The sequence below is a fragment of the Physeter macrocephalus genome, chromosome 7, assembly GCF_002837175.3.
Source record: "Physeter macrocephalus isolate SW-GA chromosome 7, ASM283717v5, whole genome shotgun sequence".
NCBI lineage: Eukaryota > Metazoa > Chordata > Mammalia > Artiodactyla > Physeteridae > Physeter > Physeter macrocephalus.
Genome location: NC_041220.1, coordinates 14,715,221 through 14,737,103, shown reverse-complemented (window position 1 = coordinate 14,737,103; position 21,883 = coordinate 14,715,221). Strand labels below are relative to the sequence as shown.

Below are 21,883 nucleotides of genomic sequence, written 5' to 3'. Positions count from 1 at the left end.
TAAAAGGCACTGCTAAAATAATTTTCACATTCAAATTAATTTTATAATAAAATAAGGCAATGAAATACCAATGATTACATTTAACCTATCAATGTTATGGAGACTTCTGTTTTAGCAAAAAAACATAATTAAAATATATGTGTTTACTTTGATTTGTTGGCTCAGTATGCACTGTAATGAAATATTAATGAGTTTTAGAGTTCTGCCAAATCCCCAATCCTGAAGACTAAACTAAGATTCAACAATAATGTTAAGAGTTTACTAGACATTTGCACATTGTTCTTAATATATAATGCCTTGTAATTTTCATTAAAGTATGACTGAGGAACAAAATTAAAATTTCAATTAATTCTCTTAAGAATTTCTAAAAACAGTAGCTATGAAAACAAAAGTAAATGCTTTTTCTTTGTTTGTTTTTGAAGTAGTTCACAGGTACATTAGTAAGCCTCTCTGATTAATAGGGAAGGAGTTAATTATATAATTTTTTTTTCTTTACCAAAATGTACATAATATTGACCTTTCCTTTGATGACTTTAAGACATTAAATTGATCTTTAAATCAGTCATATTCAAAATTCTAAAGTAAATGAAAGTAGAAGCTGAAAGTGCTAAACAAATTAAAACTCAAAGCTCATATACACTGACTTGCTAAACTGTTCCTTTCCAGGAACTTGTATTTACTAACTTTTTCAGAATAGCTAAGTCCTGTATTCGCTAAACTCAAGTGGCAAGTTTACTTTTTAACTGTTACATAAAATAATCAACATTTAGATGAATGGCTAGCAAAAATAGTCTCTGTATTCAACTTTCAGAAAGAGGGCAAGATGCTATAGGAGGTTTAAGTAGATAATGCGTAATCTCCAAATTCATGTCAAGACTAATTTAAACTATGCCAATTAATTAGGAGGGGAAATATGCTTTCTACATGTTAAGTTACTGAATATTTTTAAAAGCATCTGGCACATATAACTCTGGTATAATTTACTTTTACTATAAGATACGTGGGCAAATAGTCACAGTGACTAAACACACTGGTGCAGATAATTGCATTCCTTATTAAGTAAATTAGAATCCCAACAAGCCCGAGCAACCCAACTCTGTAATGACATAGGAGACCGTTAAAGATTAAAAGAAAGAAGAAAATGAAGAAAAGAAGAACAAGAACGCCCTTCAGCAAATACTCTAACAAATAAATCACTTAGGCAAAGCCGAACAAGTTTTGAAGGGGCCTGCTTTGACAGATGTTCTCTGGAAAAGCAAAGGCTTTAGGCAAAACGAGTATCTTTATTTATTTATTTATTTCTAAAGCCACGAAACACTAGTAATGTTGTTTCTATATTTTTCAAATATTTTAATTTTTTAGAAAATGCTATTTACAACCATTGTTCAGGGACCTTCCCACCCTGACACTTCAAGATACTCATCAAGGGAACTTAGGTTCACACAGATTTGTCCCAAGTATAAGATTAATCACAAAGAACTTTACTCCCTAAGTTAGGGAATAAAACTTCCTAAAAATTTATAAAACATCAAGAGTCACTATTGATGTGACTTCACATTCTAAAGCTGTAAAAAATCATCCATACTGCTTTCACAGGAGGGCCTGTTTAGAATCCATGCTATAAAAGCCCACATTTTCACAATATGAAGCAAACTTTAAAAGACAGAGTTCTTACATTTCTCTGTATGAATAAGATTTGCTGACTGTTGACATTTATGAAACTCAAAATACAGGTATTTTACATAAAACTTGTTTACAGGAAATGAAATTCCAGAAAATGATCATGCAAAGTGTACTTACCAGTGCTTATGCCTTCCCTTCACCTAACGCTCTAGGCTTCCACACACTTTTCTATCTTTCCAATTAAAAACGCTGCAGCCTGCTACACTCCATAAAATGGCCGTATTGTTTAACCAAGAAAAACATGTTAGAGATTGAGCTGTCACTTTGAAAAGGAAAATAAAATAAACAATTGCCTCTTTTGTGGTGAAGCATAAAACACTTAGGCTGGCATTTTAAATCATGGAGCTCCCCTGGACGTTGCTACTGCTCTTCAAGTAGTTGTAGTAAAACTTCCGCCACATTCTTGCTTTCTGCATTGTGTCTCAGTAGTTAACAGATCAGAACAGGCTAGCAAACAACTCCTTCCTAAATGTAAGCTCTAATTTCTTCTTCTGCAGTGAAATGAACCAAGTTTCTATGCAAAAGAATGAGTGACAGTATGCCCAGCCAATCAGCTTGGGGTTTTTCAGGAAAATCACCCCTTAATTCATTCAAAATTAGGTCATATGACACTATTTGAAATACTATTGGCTTAGAATGAAAGTAATGTTTGACTCTACACAGGATAAGGCCACCCATCTATGCTTCCCTGGGCTGAAGATACCTTGACTATAAACGGTACTGTGAATTAAATACACACACACAGGGGAAAAAAAAAGAATGTAGCCTTACCAGAGCTTCCCAACTATTAAAGGGCCGGAGTTCTGTTATCTTCTGAGCCTTTTTCTGAGAACACTGAGGAATCAAAGTAAGTTCACCAATTGAAGCATCTTGAAGGAAGTGAAGGATTTTACCTTTATAGCCATCCTCCATCACTTCTTCACCACTACTATAGTCCTCGTCTAATGAACTACCAACATCAGAACCTGAATCATATTCAGAGTCTTCAATAACTCTTTTAGGATTAAATACATTTTTTTTACGTTTCTTGTTAAAACCATTTTGTGGTTTCATGGAACATTTCTGTTTCAGTTTTGTTTTAACTGCGTTTTTAGGATAATTTTGACTTCTTGAAGAAACTTCTTTTCCATTTGGAAACTCACTTGGTGAAGCATATTGCATATCTGTGTACAAAGACAAAAATAACTACATTAGAAAGATATAAATTAATATAAATTAAATAACTACATTAAAAATAAAATTAAATAAAACTTCAAGTAAGAAAATTATTTATACAAGTATTCATGCTTTTTTAAATGCAGAATCCAACTATAATATATTGTTAAATCTTGATATACTTTAAAGAGAAATACTGAAGTAGAATTTGAAGTTATACAATGAATTGAAATAGTTTCAAAAATAGGTGACAACTTTTTTAAACGAATTAAATATAAATCCTCATTTTCTATCAAAGATCCTGAGAACATAAATGGCAGCTGCATATACATAAGATGTCCCAGATGTTACTTAGCAGCCACACCCCCTGGCCAAAACTGATGGGTGTAGCAAAAATAATGCTCATCCTAAATTAAAACTATCCATAGTATAGCTAATTTTTCCATCACCCATCCCCACTATTCTAGGTTCATCATTACCAAAAATCATTTAAATATATTATTAAAAAGCACCACTACTTTATCACTGATTACGCTATCATATTCCATGGATTTCTAAGACGCCTGTGATCGAAGGTACACTGTTATTTTATGTACTAGTAAGAAATACGAACAGTTACTCTATAACAGTATTTTGTTATTTAGAATGTTTATGTTTTACTGAGTCAAAGAGCTTTTAGACTTGCATATTATCATACATTCATTCTTGTACACATATTAAAAAATAAGCAAAATAAATTGAATATTCTTCACATTCATAATCTTTCCCTTCTGAATCTTTTTTCAGACTCAGAATTGGTGGTATGGGTGGTTTTCTTTTCTCCACACAATATCATTCTCTGTGCCATCGAGAGCATTTGTTGTGTAGCATTTCCTAAAATAATTCATTAAAAACAGATAAAAAACAACAAAAAACCTAAAGCCACTGGGTTGGCCTTTTAAAAAGCTGGCTTTGCAATTAAGAAGAGCTAGTCGACTTGATTTCTTCTCAAGGATGTTACTAACCATGTGTGATTCAACTCCTCCCCACTACTCCTCCACCCTTTGGTTCCTAACGTTAAAAATGTTCCACTATGGGATCAGGGACTTTCTTCCGTGCCAGTGATAACCATCTTATAAGTTCTGATACTGGTGCTTTTGATATTCATGTAAGTGCAGGCTAGGACATCTACGTTATAGTGATTATAAGACACCAGCAATTGTAAGATCTTTCCTAAGAGCTGTTAAAATGTAAAAAAAAAAAAAATGTTTCTTTTGTACTCAATAAAACATGGTAGTTTATAAGTTGACTTATCAAAAAAAGTTAGCCAAATAGAAAAAAATGTTTATTGTTTCATTCTACACTGCAGTAAAGAACAGGCCAAAACATTTGGGAACTGGTTTCTAACATCTCATGCAATCCCATTCTCTGGTTATTAGCTAATAGATTTACTATTTTCTTATATACTAAGATATAATATATTGGGAAGTATGAATTTTCTGTAATGACATAGAACAGATAATTACCTTGGTCTTCCGCAAACACTTTTAAAGATTCTAAAGCCTCTGTGTACATCCATTCATGTTCCTTGAGTACTTCCCTTAATTCCTAGAAATAAGTCATTGATCTTTTTATTAAAAATCTAAAATTAACAACTTGTTGAAACTTTTATGCTCTTTTAAAAATAAGTAAATCACCTGAAAACTTAATAGAATTCATATCTGATTATTTCACACTTGTTTTTATGTTGCTTTACAAATGCTTTCTGTATATTTAATTTCACTTTCCTAAATTTCTTCAAAGGGAAGGAAGCTTGATAGTTTTTGCATTTCTACTCTTGCTATGAAGTGCTCTGAACACTAGAGTATGAAACAATGTTTGCTCAATTAAACTGCAACATGCAGCTAGGCTTTTATAAACTGCCAACTTCAAAACATGTAATCTGTACATATGCAAAGAACCAGTATAGCAACAAGACTTTGCATTCAGCTCATCACAATGCAGCAGACGTACTACCTGTACATATACCTGAAATCAATACAAGTGTAAATGTATTCCCAATGTTAAACAAATAATGTGTTTTCAAGTACAATAAGGTGATTGAACACAGGCATTTTTAGCACTGGCATGCTTGGCATGGGTCTTTACTGACCCTGAAAGTATTTTTACTATCTAGCAAATACACCCAAAGCTTATTAAGACACTGAAATATAGTATTACACTTTAAAATTCTTCATGAAAAATTTAAAGGATGAGAATATGAAGAAAGCTAAAGCAAGTGACTTGGGATTATAGATGGCTTTGTAGAGGATGTGCATTTTATATGAGGTGACAGCTGTTACTACAGTTATGTTCGTTAGGATTATATGCTGTTACCATTATAATGCTGATACTACAGTTAGCAAATAAGGTAAATAAGTGATGTAAACTAGCAGTACAAAGACATTTTATAATATTGATAAATAAGAATATTTAATCAGAAGAGTGCAAAACTCACCCTAAGCTTTTCACATGGTTGATCTCAAAAGACTACTTTGTAATACAAACATTTAGTACATACTGATTAAATTTCTGCACATGACTACTCACCTCTTTATCAAAATTGGGAAATTCCTTTTGCAATCTCAACACAATGCTTTCCTGTTTTTCCCAATTACTGCTAGATTCTGCAGACTCATTTGACTCCTCTCCCTGATGGGGAGGTAAAAAGAGAACCAATTGAAGATATCATCAAAAGCAACAGTCTTAAGACAATCACATTTGTATTTTGACTTGCTTTGGAAGTTTTCACATTCGATCAAGAAGAATCCAACAATGTTTCTTTTTGTTCGTGTGAAAAGTGACAAATTTATATCTTAAGGATAAAAAATATTACTGGTTTAAGATCACTCAAAAGACCTTGACTACATATCCAATAACTCACACTTCACTCATACAATGCTCAAAATGAGCTAAATCTGCTAAAACAACTAGAATGATCCGCAAACTAACTCGAAATAATTCAGGTATACTGAAGTCTCTCCAAGCTAATGGCAAAAACCGAACCGAACCAAACCAAACCACCTCATCCATGCTGACAATTTCATATCCTCTACAAATTTCAAATACTGAGAGAAAAAAAGTTTACTTTTACTTCAGTCTTGAATGGTTTAAATATTAACCGCTCAGTCACAACAAAAGTGACACAATGACAAAGAAACTTATACAAAACTAAATAATATATAAATTCAACATTAATTTGGGAACTGTGGCTACTCATACGCACTATCTCTTTCCTGTCACTTAACTTCATTTGAAGAAACTGGTTAAAATTCCACATTTAAACAAAAAAAGATTCCTTGGGTTCACATATAAGAAAAATCTTGCATTTTAGTCAATCTAAAAGCATTTATCTACTTTGCTAAGAACTGTACCACATGCTATACAAACACGAGAGAGAAAAGCACGGTTTCATACTTTCTTTTACCTCCTTTCTTATCCAACAACAATACTATTTTTTTCTTTCACTAAGAGAGAAATATCTAAATTGTGAGCGATACCTTTCTTGCACACAGGAATAAGATGAAGTTCCACACGACAGAGACATAAGATGGTATGTAAGTTAGGAGTAGGAAGAAGAAAACTAGATGTGTTTTTGTAATAGTAAGTGGCCTGTGTCAGCTGGAGCACAGAGACCACGGATATGCTATAAAGCTTAAGAATTAGACCAGCGCTAATATTGCTTAAAGGTCTGGAGTGCCAAACTGAGGTCAGTCTTTATTCAGAAAGCAAGAGGATTTTGAGCAGGGGAATAATAAAACATTAATATTTGGAGAAAGCATTTCAAAGACATCAAAAATTCATACCGTCATCCTCGCTTTGCAGATGAAGACACTGAAACTTGAAGAACAATCCTTTTAAAGGTCACAGACGGATAATAACCAGCTGAGGTACAAATAGAAACTTAGGTGTTTAACCCTGGATCAGTGTTTTTCCATTACCTAAGTGTTTCCTAAACTTTAGTCATTCACATAGCACATTCACGATTTGGAATGAGTCAAACGCCATCAAAGTATGAAGAGAGAAACCAATTGTAGTATGCACATAAAATTGAATATTATTCAGCCCTAAGAAAAGGAATGAAGTACTGACACATGCTACAACATGGATGAACCTCAAATATATCAAGCTAAGTGAAAGAAGCTAGATACAAAAGGTCATATATTTTATGATTACATTTATACGAAATACTCAGACTAGGTAAATCCAGAGACAGAAAACTGACTGGTGGTTGGCAGGGGCTAGGGGGAGAAGAGAATGGGGAGGTACTGCTTAAAAAATACAGCATGCTATTACTGGGTGATAAAAATGTTCTGGGACTAGATAGGAGTGGTAGTTGTGTAACACTGTGAATGTACTAAATGCCGCTGAATTCTTAATGGTTAATTTTATGCTATGTGAATTTCACCTAAAGAAAAAAAGTTAAAATATTTGGAAAACAGTACGTATCTTTTGGGAATTAAATATGTGACAGCACAAATTAAAACATTCAGTAGGTCGTGTGCCGATCTGCTCTTTGCTCTCGGACCCCACGGGTCCATCAGCTCTGCTAATACCTGGTGACTGAAAATACCTATGCAGTTCAGTGGTTGTGCTCGAGCTTTACAGAAGCCAGGTGATACACAACCTTCGGGCTCACGTCGTCTTAGTGGGTCCAGGGGTTATGAATCAATCCTGTGGTTATTTTTCTGGTTTCAGGATGCAGAGTTGCAAGTGACCAATTTGTCACTGCCAGGAATCCCACATTAGCTCCTTGGCCCACGGATTAAGGGCCGTAACTGTAGAAAACACCAAGTCTCAGGCGCTAGCACTGTCCCTCTGAGTCAGCAGCAGCTGTAACAACGTATTTCTGAGGTAACTGCAGAGACTGACCCCGCCATCCCAGATCTCAGGGTAAGGTGCCTCCGTGGCCTATACAAAAGCTGAACGGGTCATAGAGAACTGGTTTAGATGATCATAAACAAACAGGTGACGACCCCAACTGTAGCTGCTATACCAGCTGCTATTTTTACCAGAGAAAATCAGTACAACTCTGAGACTATTACTCTAGCAGTGATCAGAAAAGACTAGCAGAAGCAATCTACTTTTGTCTGGGCAGGGTCAGTGATGGATAGACCCTCGCTGTTTTCCGAGCTATGGTAAACCTCCATCACTCATCCATAAAACAGTACTCAAGGACTTTGATAGTTTTGCACAGTCCACAACGTATCACTTTGATCCTCTACACTGAAGACGTCACACAGACTGGACTTGATAAGCAGGAAGCAGTGGCTATTTTTAGATGGCCTTAGTAAGAAACATGCATGCTAGAGTAGAAAATAACCACCCTCAAATCCTGGGCCCACCACTTTCATGAGTTATACAGGGGTCCAATCTGGAGCCAAAAAAAAAAAAAAGACAAATGGCTGGCACTGGTGCCTCCGAGAGAGAGGCACAACACTTCAGTGGGCTTCTTTGGACCCTGGAGGCAACGTATACTTCAGTACAGCGTGTGCCGCTCTGATCGGTTTATGAAGAGCCCTTAAGTCTGTCAGAAATGGGGCCCAGATTAAGACAAGCTCTGTAGCGGGTCCAGGGTGCAGTGCAAGGTCCTTTGCCACTTGGGTTTCGTGACCAGTAAGTAAATGCAGTGATTCCCAAAGAATCTGTGGCTCATAAGGATGTTGTATTGAAGTCTCTGGAAATCCCCAACAGGAGGATCATGGCAGAGACCCATATGGCTTCAAAGAAAGGTCCTGTCCTCTTCTGCTGACAACTGCGATCTGTTCCACTATAACATGACACGTCCATTTCCAAAAGTTATTGCAGGTGCAAAATCATGAAAATAAAAGCTACCGCGTTTGAGAAAAATTGTGTTAGAGGTATAACATTCAAAAACTTCATCAGTGACACATTTAAAAAAAGGAAGAAACCTTAAAAGAAGGGTAGCATAATTTTACATATTAAATGGTTAAGAAATACGTAAATACTACAATAAATATGAACTCAAGTTTGCTTGGGGATGTTAACATTGGAAGAGTCGTAGCTTATGAGTTACTATGAAATGGTAGATGAATGGTTATTTGAAAATGAACAGTTATGGAAAAGGGGTGACTCACTGTCCTTGTGCTATCTCTGCTGTATGGCTGAAAATATAAATATTAACTTAAAAATAAACAAATAAATAAAATCAATGAATTTCTGCTAACTTTGCTAGCCTCCTCCTCTCATATTAAAGCTGCCTGGGGCTTCCCTGGTGGCACAGTGGTTAAGAATCGCCTGCCAATGCAGGGGACATGGGTTCAAGCCCTGGTCCAGGAAGATCCCACATCCTGTGGAGCAACTAAGCCCGTGTACCACAACTACTGAGCCCACGTAACACAACTACTGAAGCCCGCGCTCTGCAACTGCAAGAAGACAAGAGACCGCGATGAGAAGCCTGCGCACTGCAATGAAGAGTATACTCGGCTCGCCTCGACTAGAGAAAGCCCACGCGCAGCAATGAAGACCCAAAGCAGCCAAAAAAAATGGATAAAATAAATAAATTAAAAAATATTTATATTTAGGAAAAAAAATAAAACAGATAAAGCTGCCTGTTAGGTTCAAGATTCAACTGGATGCCATGAACAACTCTCCTACTATGTTCAGCATTAAAGCTACTATCTTCAGTAAAGACAAGGCTGAAGTAAACAGTAAAACTGTTTTCAACAACATTTAAAGCACTTGATAACTTTCTTGTTAATCTGTCAAGGTGTAAACTTTTGATTTTCATTGTCACTGTCATCATCAGCTGCATCCACATGGCCGTCAGCAGCAAACTGTTCCAAGTCTTCTGTGGTTAGATCATCAGGGTGGGACTCTAGCTCCTCAACATCTTCATTTTCTATCTCCTCAAATCCAACCTGTTTTCCTAAACCAACAGCTTGTTGTGAATTTTAAAAAATTTCTCTGAAGGTTCAAGTTCTTCAAAATCAAAAATCAAGTCAAGAAAAATTTTCCACGATACATAATGCAAACACTCTTTTGTTACATCACTGCAGGCTTCTAAAATGGTGGCAATGGCCGCTCCAATGTTAAATCCCTTCCAAAATTCTATAACCATATCTGCATTCTCACCTTCAATTACAGTAATTAGTATCTTAAATGTTCACTTTAAATAGTAAGCCATAATGCCGCTAACACATTTTTACCAAGAGACTGTATGAGAGAGGTGGTTTTGGGAGGCAAAAGAAAAAAAGCCTCCTTCAACCAGTATCTACTGCACTTTGCAGAATTCGTTATGATCAGATAAAGTGGGAGAAAAATCTTGAACTTGTTTTACAGAGTTTACATAACTGTTACAACCAGCTGAATGTGAACAACTGCTTACAATATAATCCCATTTAAGACGGCAGCACTGTACACAACTTCAGGCAGTACAACTTATACTCCATTTTGTACAGAAAAGATGGTTAGAGGTACAGATCAATGATATACCATGGACAACAGCCAAGGAGAAGAACCAGAGTGGAAGATCGGGGAAGAGGTACACTGTTGGACTTAGAAGTTCTTCTGAGAACAGAATGTAAGGGTAAGAGCATCCCATATGAATGTTCGGCAAATGTATCTATTGCATAGGAGTTTTTAATAATCACGCGGACACGATGATTCATTCTTTGAACACCAAAATAAGACTGTGGATGAATGCTTGGATGCACTTGGATGCATGCTCAATGTGTCTATATACAAACGGCCATGGCAACACGGACTCAGTCTGTGCACACAGAGCAACAAGATAAGACTTTCTCACACCAACATTCATCCGGCTACTGCTACTGGAGAGTACCTGACCTGCCAAGAGCAGAGGCCAACAGTGAGTTCCCATGACAGCACCATTCCTTGGGAGATGTAGTCAACTGTCTGGTGGCAAGTTGATTACATTTGACCCCTTTCATCATGAAAGGGACAGTAACAGAAATCTATTCTGAGTATGGATTAGCCTTTCCTATCCCCCTGGATTTGGCAACACCAGTTATGGACTGAATTGTGTCCCTCTAAAAGTCTTATGTTGAATAATGCCCAGTACCTCAGACTATGACCTCATTTGGAGACAGGGTCTAAGGTAATTATTACTGAGGTAATCAAGTTAAAATGAGGTCATCAGGGTGGGCCCCTAATCCAATGACCGGTGTCCCTATAAAAAGTGGAAATTTGGAGATAGACAAGCACACAGGGAGCATACACTGTGAAGATAAGGCAGAGATCTACAAGTCAAGGAAGACCAAAGACTGCCAGCAAATCAGAAGCTAGTTAGAGAAGGATGGAACAGCCTTTAGGGGGAACCAACACTTCTGATGCCTTGATCTTGGACTTCCAGCTTCCAGAACTGTGAGACAATATATTTCTGTTGTTTAAGCCACTCAGTTTGTGGTCCTTTGTTACACTGTCCTTAGGAAACTAATGCAACATATACATATATATAGAAAGCTTAACTCAGTCACCGTACACTGTGACACAACAATCAACGTTTCTGGTCAGGGGAGCTAATTTCACTGGAAGAAAAGTCCATCAATGGATTCATGCCCATGGAATTCACTGATCTCACCATGTGCCTCAATACCTAGAAGGAGGTGGCATACAGAACAGTGGTATCACAATGAAAATTCAGAATGTGAACCTGTTGATAATACCTTACAAGGCTAACATGCTGTTCAACAGATGTACAAGCAAGGTAAATGCTTTGAATCAGCAATCAATATGATGCTATTTCTTCTACAGCCGTTAAACGTAGGTCTGTAAACTAAAATGTGGGCCTAGTCTCTTACACTAGTAGTTCCTCACACCTAAAACTCACAGAATTTTTACTTCCTATCGTTATTAGTTCTCAAGGCAAGAATACTTCTATGGAGGGACACAACAACTATCCCATTAAATTAGGGTACAGATTGCCATCTGCTATTTAGGGCTTCATGTATCACTAAATCACAGGCAAAGGAGGAGGTTACTGTGTTAGTTGGGTGACTGATTTTGATTTTGATTACCAAAAAGAAATTGTGCTGTCATGAATGCAGACAGGGAGGACTATGTCTAGATTCACTGGGAGGCCTCTTAGTAGATCTACTCCATAAAGTAAAAGTTAATGGAAAACTAGAATAATCCAGTAAAAGCATAACCAGTATTATTTTTAGATAAGCAGTTAAATATCAAAGGAGTCATCTATAAGAATTATAAGTAGTTGTCACTGAGGAGTATGAAACGGTGTTGGTACTGGTAACAGCTGTCTTACGTTAAGTGTTGTTCAACCATATGTATCTATTAAATTTTATGAAATAAAATGTAAAGTATATTTTCCCCAAAAGGTACTTTACCACACCACTAGAATAATTTTTTTTTTTTTTTTTTGTGGTATGCGGGCCTTCCTCTGTTGTGGCCTCTCCCGTTCCGGAGCACAGGCTCCGGACGCGCAGGCTCAGCGGCCATGGCTCACGGGCCCAGCCGCTCCGCGGCATGTGGGATCCTCCCATACCGGGGCGCGAACCCGGTTCCCCTGCATCGGCAGGCGGACGCGCAACCACTGCGCCACCAGGGAAGCCCCTAGAATAATTTTTTAAGTTAATTTTATAACTCAGAGATAAGCAATTAATACTGGATAAATTAAAAAGAAAGCAAAATCAGTCACAAATGAGATGCAACCATAAATTTTCTTAGTTGTAAGCGAGAAGACTGATTCACTGAGGTGCATTTTTAGTATGTCCACAGACTCAACAAATTCTGTGCTTAAGCAACTAATTTTGATGTTGCAATTCAAATGTAACTCACTTGATCCAATCTCTTCTTTTTCATAGATTGATCATCATTAAATTCATCTTCCTCAAATGGCTCTGAAGAAGAAGATAATTTTCTTTTCCTGGGTCCACCACCTTCTAAAACAGAGAAGGACATTCAAAGTTTGCACAGATATTATTAAGAATCATTAATGTAAAACAAAGGCAAAAATGTTATAATGAATATACTTGTAGACAGTTCTCTTGACATCAGGCCCAATGTTCTTTTACATATGACATACATTCAATAAATGTTAACTGAATTGAAGGAAAAATAAACAGAGCCTCTTTTCAGTCTTTCAGAAGTAGAAATCACTGTAAAAATGTACTTATTTGTAAACCATCACATTATTTAATGCTAAAAATACACATCTTTAAGTTGAAAGTAATTCTATAGTAGGAAGAAGAGGTTCACCCCAATGCCTGAATGTTCAGTAATGAAAAAAAACAAAACTGAGCCCATCAGCTTATCTGAATAGCATCAGATAATTGTCAATAATTAAGTGTCTACTGTACCAGGCTTTGCAGGGGACTTTTATAAACTGCTGTTTCATTTACTTTCCACAACAAACCTACAAAGTAAGTATGTACTCATTTTACAAATTAGGAGGAACTGAGATACAGAGAGCTCAAGCGACTAATGCTCTTAACCTAAAAACAAGAAAGTATAACACGAGAGTGCTGTATGACAGTAATAGGAAATCTGCATATTCTGTTATGACTGAGAGAAGAACTCAATCTACATGATCTGGAGAAGCTATGTTGTGTATTTTTTACTTTTTATACATTCATATACTTCTTCAGTACCTTCGCTTTCAGAGAGAGAACTCCAGAGACACACTGCAGTGCTAGTATGAAAGCATTTGCTGAAAGCTTACGAAGGTTTAAGATTTCAGTATTAATTATATCAGTTCCCTAACTATGTAGTTCGAAATAAAACTTGTAGAAATATAATATTCAAAATAAATACAGACATGACAGCTTTTAAGCTGTAAGCATGAAAATTTCATAATATGGCTATAACAAAATTGAATTCCATCAACATTTCAATGTATAGTAATTACATGCTTTAAGTATGCATGCTTAAATTTTTCCCCCTTTATTTCGTAAAGTAAATGTGCATTCTGCATATGTCAACTAATTGCCAGCATCCACTTTAAAAAGGGGAAAATATAACCACCACTCTATCATCTATATATGCTGGGGTTAAGTGAATACCATTAGTAATATTCTAATATTCAAAGTCTGAAAAAAAGCTTCAAACTAGGTGATTTATGCCATGTCACCTAGACATGTTTAATCCTTTCTTAAAAAGAACAAAAGCTTTTTCTTGATCAATAAAGAATTCTTCAGCCCTAATTATCTGTTTATGTATCTTTCTGTGGTTAATATTATGGCATCAAATTTTTACATGTATATAAAATGGCTACAGGTATATATCTGCAAATATATGTGGGAGAAAACACATAACTAGAAATTTAGTACAAAAGGTTACATAAGAGCACACAATGCTTAGTTACCTACATATAAATTTATTTATAATTATTAACCAAAAATTGTGCATATATCTAAAGAAAACAAGTTAATATTCTATGTTAAATACCACTTCCCAATTACGTGTCTCATACATTCCCATCTTTTTTGGGGTGCACCCATCATAAATTTCAGGAAGAAAAAAAGTAGGTTAGATATGTACCTCACACCGCAAATAAAAATATATTTTACTTAAATTCAATATTTAAAAATAAAAAGTAAAACATGAAACTGCAAAAAGAAAGTATGAACAAAGAACACAAACAGGCAGTTCAACAGGTAAAAAAAAAAGAGAAAAGATGGTCAACCTCATTAATAACTAAAGACAGGTACAATAAAGTATCCCTTTTTTTTTCATCCTAAGATTAAAAGGACAGTTGTAGCAGACTGCAGGCAAACAGCCACTTTTAAACATTATAAATTGTTACAGTCTTTCTGGAAGGTAGTCCAAATAATACATCTCAGAATTTTAGATGTGTGTTTCTTTCAGTCCAACAATTCTTTTTCTAGGAATTTATTTACAAAACTGATGGAGAATGTTTGCTTAGGCGTGCATAAAAATTTTTTAACTAAGTAAGTGCCCATTAATAAGCTATTAGACAAGTCAGGATACACTGTTATAAAGAACTGAGTAGACTTTTAGAAATAAAAAAGGTTACAAAACAGCAAAAATAACAGGATGATAGTCACATAAAAATGTTTTGCCTACTCATACATATATAGAAAAATGGAAGAAATAGCTAGACTCCTGACAACATCAGTAAATTCATATTTTTACCTTTTAAAGCAGGGTAAAACTTCAGATACACATTTTTGTTTTTATAACTTAGTATTAATAAATGAAAACTTTCAGAAGGCAATGCAAAAAAGATACCCTTATTGTTTAACATGCAGGATGATACTGTCTATAAAAGATTGTAATTTGTGGTAAAACCAATGTCAAACATCAAGATTTGTGGAACTGTCCAAGATGTCTTACAGGCCTTTGTTGGTGAGACAAAGCTGACATTCTATACATTATCTCAAAAGTGTACTATTCTAAAGATAAAGATGACTGATATATGACTATCCTGTCCATTCTAAGAGGAAGCATGGAAGTTTACTTAAAAAAAACAAGAAAAACCTGATTTTTTTCTTTCCTTGTAATTTGCCACTTAACACTAAAAAAAAAAAAAAAAAGAAATTATATCAAAGTCTAGTATAAGAATGAGAATTAAAAAAACTCAGCTAAAGTTCAAACTTAATAAGGACTGTAAACTCCATGAGGCCAGAGGTTCTGTCCATTTTGTTTCAGCATGTACCCTCAGTGCCTAAAATAGGATCTGGCATTCAGTAGTAGGTGCACAATAAATATCTGTTAAATTAATGAATAAAGTGGAATGATATAAATTGCTCAAGAGAAAAAAGATTAGACACTGCTGTGGAATAAAGTTATTCAACAAATTTTTCATTGGAAAGATTCTGGAATACTGAGATATTATGAAGACAAGAAAATATGTAAAATGCCCCAAACCATGTAGCAACTCAACAAATGTTAACTGAGCCTACCATTTTTCAGGAACTTTTACAGTAGGGATACTGTAATGAAGACACACTCAACCTTCTCCTGTACCATTTCCTATTATCAGATGGCCCTTAAGAACAAAGATGCTAACATGTACTATGTACTTACTATGTGCCACTCACTATAAGAAACTTACAATAACTTTATCACTTCTTCATAACAATCTAAGAGTTTGATACTATTATCATACTATTTTCCTGCAATGGAGACAGACAGAAAAGTTAGGCAACACTGCCCAAGGTTATACAGCTGGTAAGTAAAGAAAAAGGAAGAACTGTAAGATTTGGTTATGAATGAGAGATCATGTGGATAAAATATCATCATCTTTGGATCCACTCCAATACAATCCATTTAGGGGGGTAAATATGAGGTAGATAATTGTTGAAGAAAGATGATGGGCCCATGAGAACACATTATGGTGTTTTCTATTTTTGTATAACTACCCACTTAGGAAAACGGGCACCCGTTCACACTGTCGATGGACGCATAAATTGGCAGAACTTTAAAAATTAACCCTGAAGTGCATGCTCAATTTTAAAATGTGCATACCCTTTGATTCAGCATCCTAGTTTGAAGTTTAGCCTATATAAATAATAACATAAACATTTACTTACAAGGCTATTTACTTTTGTACTATAGCTAATGAAATAATATAACCATAAACGCTAATTAACAGAGAAACAGTTAATAAACTAATCCTATGGGTAGTCAGAGAGGAATGTTATGGAGGCATTTTTTCAATAGATAAATCTGATTGCTCTGACAAGTTATCCATGGTAAATCATCAAATGATTTTTCTTAAAATGCAAACCAATACTATAATCATATTTTGTAATCTAATGTGTGTGTGTGTTGTATAATAGTGTGTAGGTTTGCTTTCATTCCTTAAATACTTTATTTGGTAGTGAGATTATAGGTTATTCTTACTTGTTTGGTATGTACAAAAAAAAAATCTAGATAGCATTTACTAAAATAAAACTGGAGGTGTTTTTTATAATGCAAGCTCCTTTAAATGTATTTATTTTTGTATTCTAAGCCTAGATTACAGAGTAAATATTTACTAAATGTAGGAATGCTGATTACCAGCTAGGACGTTCCTTAAGACATTATGTTCCTGACTCAGATTTATGTAAATAAAACTATAATGCAATTAGAAAGGACACTTAAGAACGAACACATACCTCCCAAAACTTCACTGATATGAGATTTGATTTGTAGAGAACAAGCAAAATTACCAATGTAAAAGCTGCCCCCTTCCCCCCACCTTTTTTTTTTTTTTTTTTCTCAAACTTGCATGGACCAGTTTTTTAGGTTGACTACACCCATAATAATCAAAGAGTTCATAAAAAATTCAGAGTGCAAATGACCTGAGATATACTTTTCTTTGTAAATATAGTAATTTTCTTTTTTGCAGTACGCTGGGCTCTCACTGTTGTGGCCTCTCCCGTTGCGGAGCACAGGCTCCGGACGCGCAGGCTCAGCGGCCATGGCTCACGGGCCCGGCTGCTCCGTGGCATGTGGGATGTTCCCGGACCGGGGCACGAACCCGTGTCCCCTGCATCGGCAGGCAGACTCTCAACCACTGCGCCACCAGGGAAGCCCAACCCCCTTCCCTTTTTTTGGGGGAAAAAAAAAATCAACCTAGAAAATCCAGTTCCCAAGTAGCTGTATGACCTCAGGTAATTCCCTTAACCTTTTTTTTTTTTTTTTTTTTTTTTTAAACCTTCTTAATCTTCACAATTTTCATCTAAAAACTCTGAAGCTGCTAATACCTCCTAAGGTTCCTATAAGAATTCATGAAGGAGCTTGGTAAATTAAAGAGTAATATTAAAATGAGAAGATATTTATTATATAACTAGTTAAGTCAGCATGGCATGAAACTAAGTCAGGCGTACCTGCATCACCAAACATCAGCAAGGCAGCAGCAATTGCTCCATCCATAGTGCTGGTTGATTCAATTAACTAACAAAATGAGAAAAGATTAATGTTTTAAAAATAATCCTTTAAGATTATTTCACAAAGTTACCAAATATTGAAGAACGAATATATTAAATATACACAGAGTGGAGAAATATACATACATATTAGCTTAAGTTCATTAAATCCTATGATACATTTTCAGAAAATCTGGTTTATCTAAAAAGTCTGAACTTATCTAAGCATATTTTAAAATGTATTAGATTTACTTATCACCACTTTAAAGCAAAAAATAAAACATAGTCTATGTAAGTGTATTCAAGGTTTTGTTATTTTAATTGCAAGGCTGTGCACTAAAGTCTCAAAAACTTCCTACCTATGAGTGAGTCCAGGTACTCTGTGTGTGTGGGGGGGGGAGAGAGAGAAAGGGAAGGAGAGGGAAAGAGAGAGGGAGACAAAGGAAGGGAAGGAGAGGGAAAGAGAGAGGGAGAAGGAGAGAGGGAGGGAAGGAGGGAGAGAGAGAGACACACTGACAGACATTTAAAATAAACCACAATTCTGGCATAATTTTTTTTAAATCTAATACTTCTTGAGTGAGATAAAGGACTCTTGAAATTTGCTCTATTTCTAAATTAAATCACTTGAATTTGTTCAAGAACATATTAATATATGGCTTACATAATTAAGTTTCAAAATACTATTTTTTATACTGTTCTGTAACATTTTGGATTTCAGAAAAAACTAAATATACCCTATTTTTTCTCTTGCTATAGTTTCCTGTATTTCCAATGAGCTACTTGTTTTAAAAAGATCTCACTTCTTAAAATAAACTATTTTTGTATTAAATTAAATAGCCTCAAAACAAATTGATAATGCTCTTTTCTATACTAGTTTTCCATCTTGGATCCTCAGATATCCTGTAAGCCCCTCCTCATTTTCAAAATAGTCAAAGAATATTCTTATCAAGCCTAGGACTAAATTTATATTTTATAACTTCCTGAATTATTTTATGTGAGTCTAAAAGCCTTTGTAGAGTAACCTATGTCACCTTTAAATCTTTTGAAATGATGGGAGATCACTTGAAATCCAGATTACTTCAAGAGAGTGCTGTTTTGAGCAAGTGACAGGCTAAATTCCCAAAATTTCAGATACTACTGAAATATACATACAAAGTTCATTTACTGATATCAATCCTATTTTTCCACTATAATTATAAAATTAGAGATAAATGTTTCTATAGAAAATAAATCCCCTTGAACTACCTGAAAAACTGGCAATCAAGCTAAAGTATTTTTAAACTGAGATTTGTTTATGTTGAATATTTTACTACTTCATCATGTTTATTCTGCTGAAAGTTCTTTCCAACACTTTTAAGTGTTGCTACTAGTGGCTACATCCGTTCCTTCTTTTTCTAGGAAAAAACCCCATTGGGAGGCAAATTATGCTACTAGAAGGGGAAAATGTAGACCCAAGATACCATTAAAGTTTCATTTAGCTAACAGTAAGAAGGTATCAAAATGATCTGGGAAAAAAAGATTCATATTAAATATACCAAAGAACAAAGGAATAGTCTACACTTAAAAAACTCGCAGGCCTAGGACCATTTTTGGTTCAGACATGTTTTGCTGGACCTGAATGGTATTTTTGGTTTTATCTTAGTTACCGTAAAAAGGAATGAAGTACCGACACAACATGAAAGAACCTCAAAACCTTATACTAAGTGCAAGAAGTCAGTCATAAAAGATCACACATTCTATGTTCCCACTTATATGAAATGTCCAGAATAGGCAAATCTATAAAGACAGAAATTAGTGGTTGTCTAGGACTGGGGGAGGGAAATGGAGAGTGACTGCTAATAGATACAAGGTTTCTTTCTGGAATGATTAAAATGTTCTAAAATTAGATTATGGTGATGGTTGCACAACTTTGTAAATATACTAAAACCCAATAAATTATACACTTTAAATAGGTGATCTTTACGGCATGTAAATTTTGTCTCCATAAAGCTGTTAAATTGATGATCAACACCAAACAAAAATCCAGCCTTTTCACTTTATTTGAAAATCTGAATTATTTGATAAAAACAGGCTGTCATTGATTTCACATGGTCCTATCTTACCGAAGCCAAGGAGCAGCTACCCTCTGAGAAAGGGTATGTGCCAATGTCCACCACTTCAGAGATACCTGCCAAGCCCACAGACACAGTACCTCCTATGCCTCAGCTTGGGGAAGGGGAATTGTCGGGGGGGTGGGGGGTGGTGATGATAAATACAAAGGCGAAAAAACTATGCACCTATAATTAAATGATTCCCCAAAGATCATTCAATTACTAAGTGGCAGAGCTAGGGATAAACTATTTACTAACCTTCAGAGATTTATTCTCTATCTAAAACTTAATGGCTCTTATAATAAGACACAGATACCTATAACAGTCCAACTACAGCCACTTATTTTGTTTCTACAGTTCAATCAATATTTCTCAGCAAGGGTGCTACTGGCAGGCAATTCTTCTGTTATGCAGGACTGTCCTCAGTATTGTAGGGTGTTTAGCATCCCTGGTCACATGCACTAAATGTGAACAGCAACTCCTTGTTATTTCAGGGGAAAGAAAAGAAAAAAAGCCCCCTGACATTTCTGAGTTTCTAGCGAGAGGTGGGGGAGGAAGGTTGTCCTCATTTTAGAACCATTCGAACACAAAAAACTTCACAACCTATGTGAGATACAGAGAAGCCCGGATTATACTATCTACAGGTGAATAAACCTCACCTACTATAAGACTCAACAAGTAAATCTCTGGCATTTGCCTTTATTAAATATTGAAGTTAATAATTATCTTCAAACATAAGATATCTTTAGAAAAATGACTATCCACTAAATACAGCACTGGATAAAGGAGACATTTTAATCATCAATACAACTACAATAACCAATTACTATAAAGGGGTATAACCTTAAGTAAATCACTGTCACTTCTCTGTGGAAAAAGTTCCTTCAGGGTCTGAAGTTTAGCATCTTTAAGGTCTTCCAATTCCGAAAGGTCTTCCAATTCTGAAATATCACTGTTATTTCTACCTGCCGTGGCAGGGAGGTCTTGGGACTCTTCATCTTCAGATGGCTCGGAACTAAAAATATTTTCAGAGGGAAAAAAACGGGGTTTTAATGTATTACTGAAGTTATTTCATTATAATTGTATATATGTGTATATATAAAATACAGTATATTTGCAGTTCTTTTCGATAATAAATGCAATCTATACCTGTCAAAGATTAAAACGACTTTTTTCATTTCAGTACAGTTGTGCATATAAATTTACATTCCCAAAGTCAGCATACTTTGAACATACCTCAAATTATCTGGGCTGGGATAGAAAACAGCAAAAACCTGCACTTACTTTGTTAAGATACATACTCAACCATCGCACACCCACACTTTCTCTTTCCTACTTTTTCACCTGTACCCTGAATAAAAGATGAGTGTTGTCATGCTGCTCCTGAGAAATTCTGAAGCATACACTAGTACAAAGATAAAATAATTTTCACATCCTAGCCAGGCGATCAGAATCTAAGTGTTAAAATCGGAATGGCCCCATTCAACATCAGACTGTCTACCAGGAACAAAACACTTCTTCCGCAGACAGGGAGCATTTATTTTATATAAGGCTTCATGCAACAACAACTAAATCTCATTACATTTCACTTCATATGTTTATCCTATATAAAAGACATTGTGAGCCAAATTTCACTTGTGTATTTCCAAACAAACAAAAAAAAATCTCATTTTGAAATTTTGATTTTCTACCACAGTAAGCATTCTGAAGATCAAAAAGCAGAAGTATAACAAATGGGCAGAAGTTATAAAAATCAAAGAAAGAAATATAGTTAAGTATATTCCTAGTGCCAGAGAATGCAGACTTTGCTATGCAGCAATTCTATTTTTGGACAGCTCTCTTAGACACATACATATCCAGGACCTGTATTTTAGTAACTTCTCTATACTTTATTCATGTTAGTTCAGCTGTACCTGTTAGGGCACCGGTTATGCCTAAGAATCCCCTGAAAACATATAAAAACAGATTGTGAAGGATGAGGAATATGTATTTTATTTTATTTTATTTTTTTTTTGCGGTACGTGGGCCTCTCACTGTTGTGGCCTCTCCCGTTGCGGAGCACAGGCTCCGGACGCGCAGGCCCAGCGGCCATGGCCCACGGGCCCAGCCACTCCGCGGCATGTG

The 21,883-nt window shown here is 35.5% G+C and overlaps 2 protein-coding genes across 6 annotated transcripts in view; one reads left to right on the top strand and one right to left on the bottom strand.

Moving 5' to 3' along the window:
* Nucleotides 1-12,748, top strand: part of HPGDS (hematopoietic prostaglandin D synthase) — a 172,918-nt gene extending 160,170 nt beyond the window's left edge. Inside the window, exon 12 of the mRNA XM_055085829.1 lies at nt 12,660-12,748. Within this exon, the coding sequence (XP_054941804.1) occupies nt 12,660-12,674 (15 nt within the window). The 3' untranslated portion in view covers nt 12,675-12,748. The remainder of the gene's footprint in view (nt 1-12,659) is intronic.
* Nucleotides 1-21,883, bottom strand: part of SMARCAD1 (SNF2 related chromatin remodeling ATPase with DExD box 1) — a 70,312-nt gene that overhangs the window by 26,375 nt on the left and 22,054 nt on the right. For 2 of the 5 annotated variants that reach the window (XM_007100245.4, XM_007100247.4), the window contains exons 4-9: nt 20,603-20,774; nt 17,631-17,697; nt 12,634-12,737; nt 5,407-5,508; nt 4,344-4,425; nt 2,455-2,846 (exon numbers count right to left, since the gene is read on the bottom strand). In XM_007100245.4, the coding sequence (XP_007100307.1) occupies nt 2,455-2,846; nt 4,344-4,425; nt 5,407-5,508; nt 12,634-12,737; nt 17,631-17,697; nt 20,603-20,774 (919 nt within the window). Of the gene's footprint in view, nt 1-1,800; nt 2,148-2,454; nt 2,847-4,343; nt 4,426-5,406; nt 5,509-12,633; nt 12,738-17,630; nt 17,698-20,602; nt 20,775-21,883 lie in introns of those variants that run through there. The other 3 variants (XM_007100246.4, XM_007100248.4, XM_007100249.4) reach the window with 2 other exon arrangements.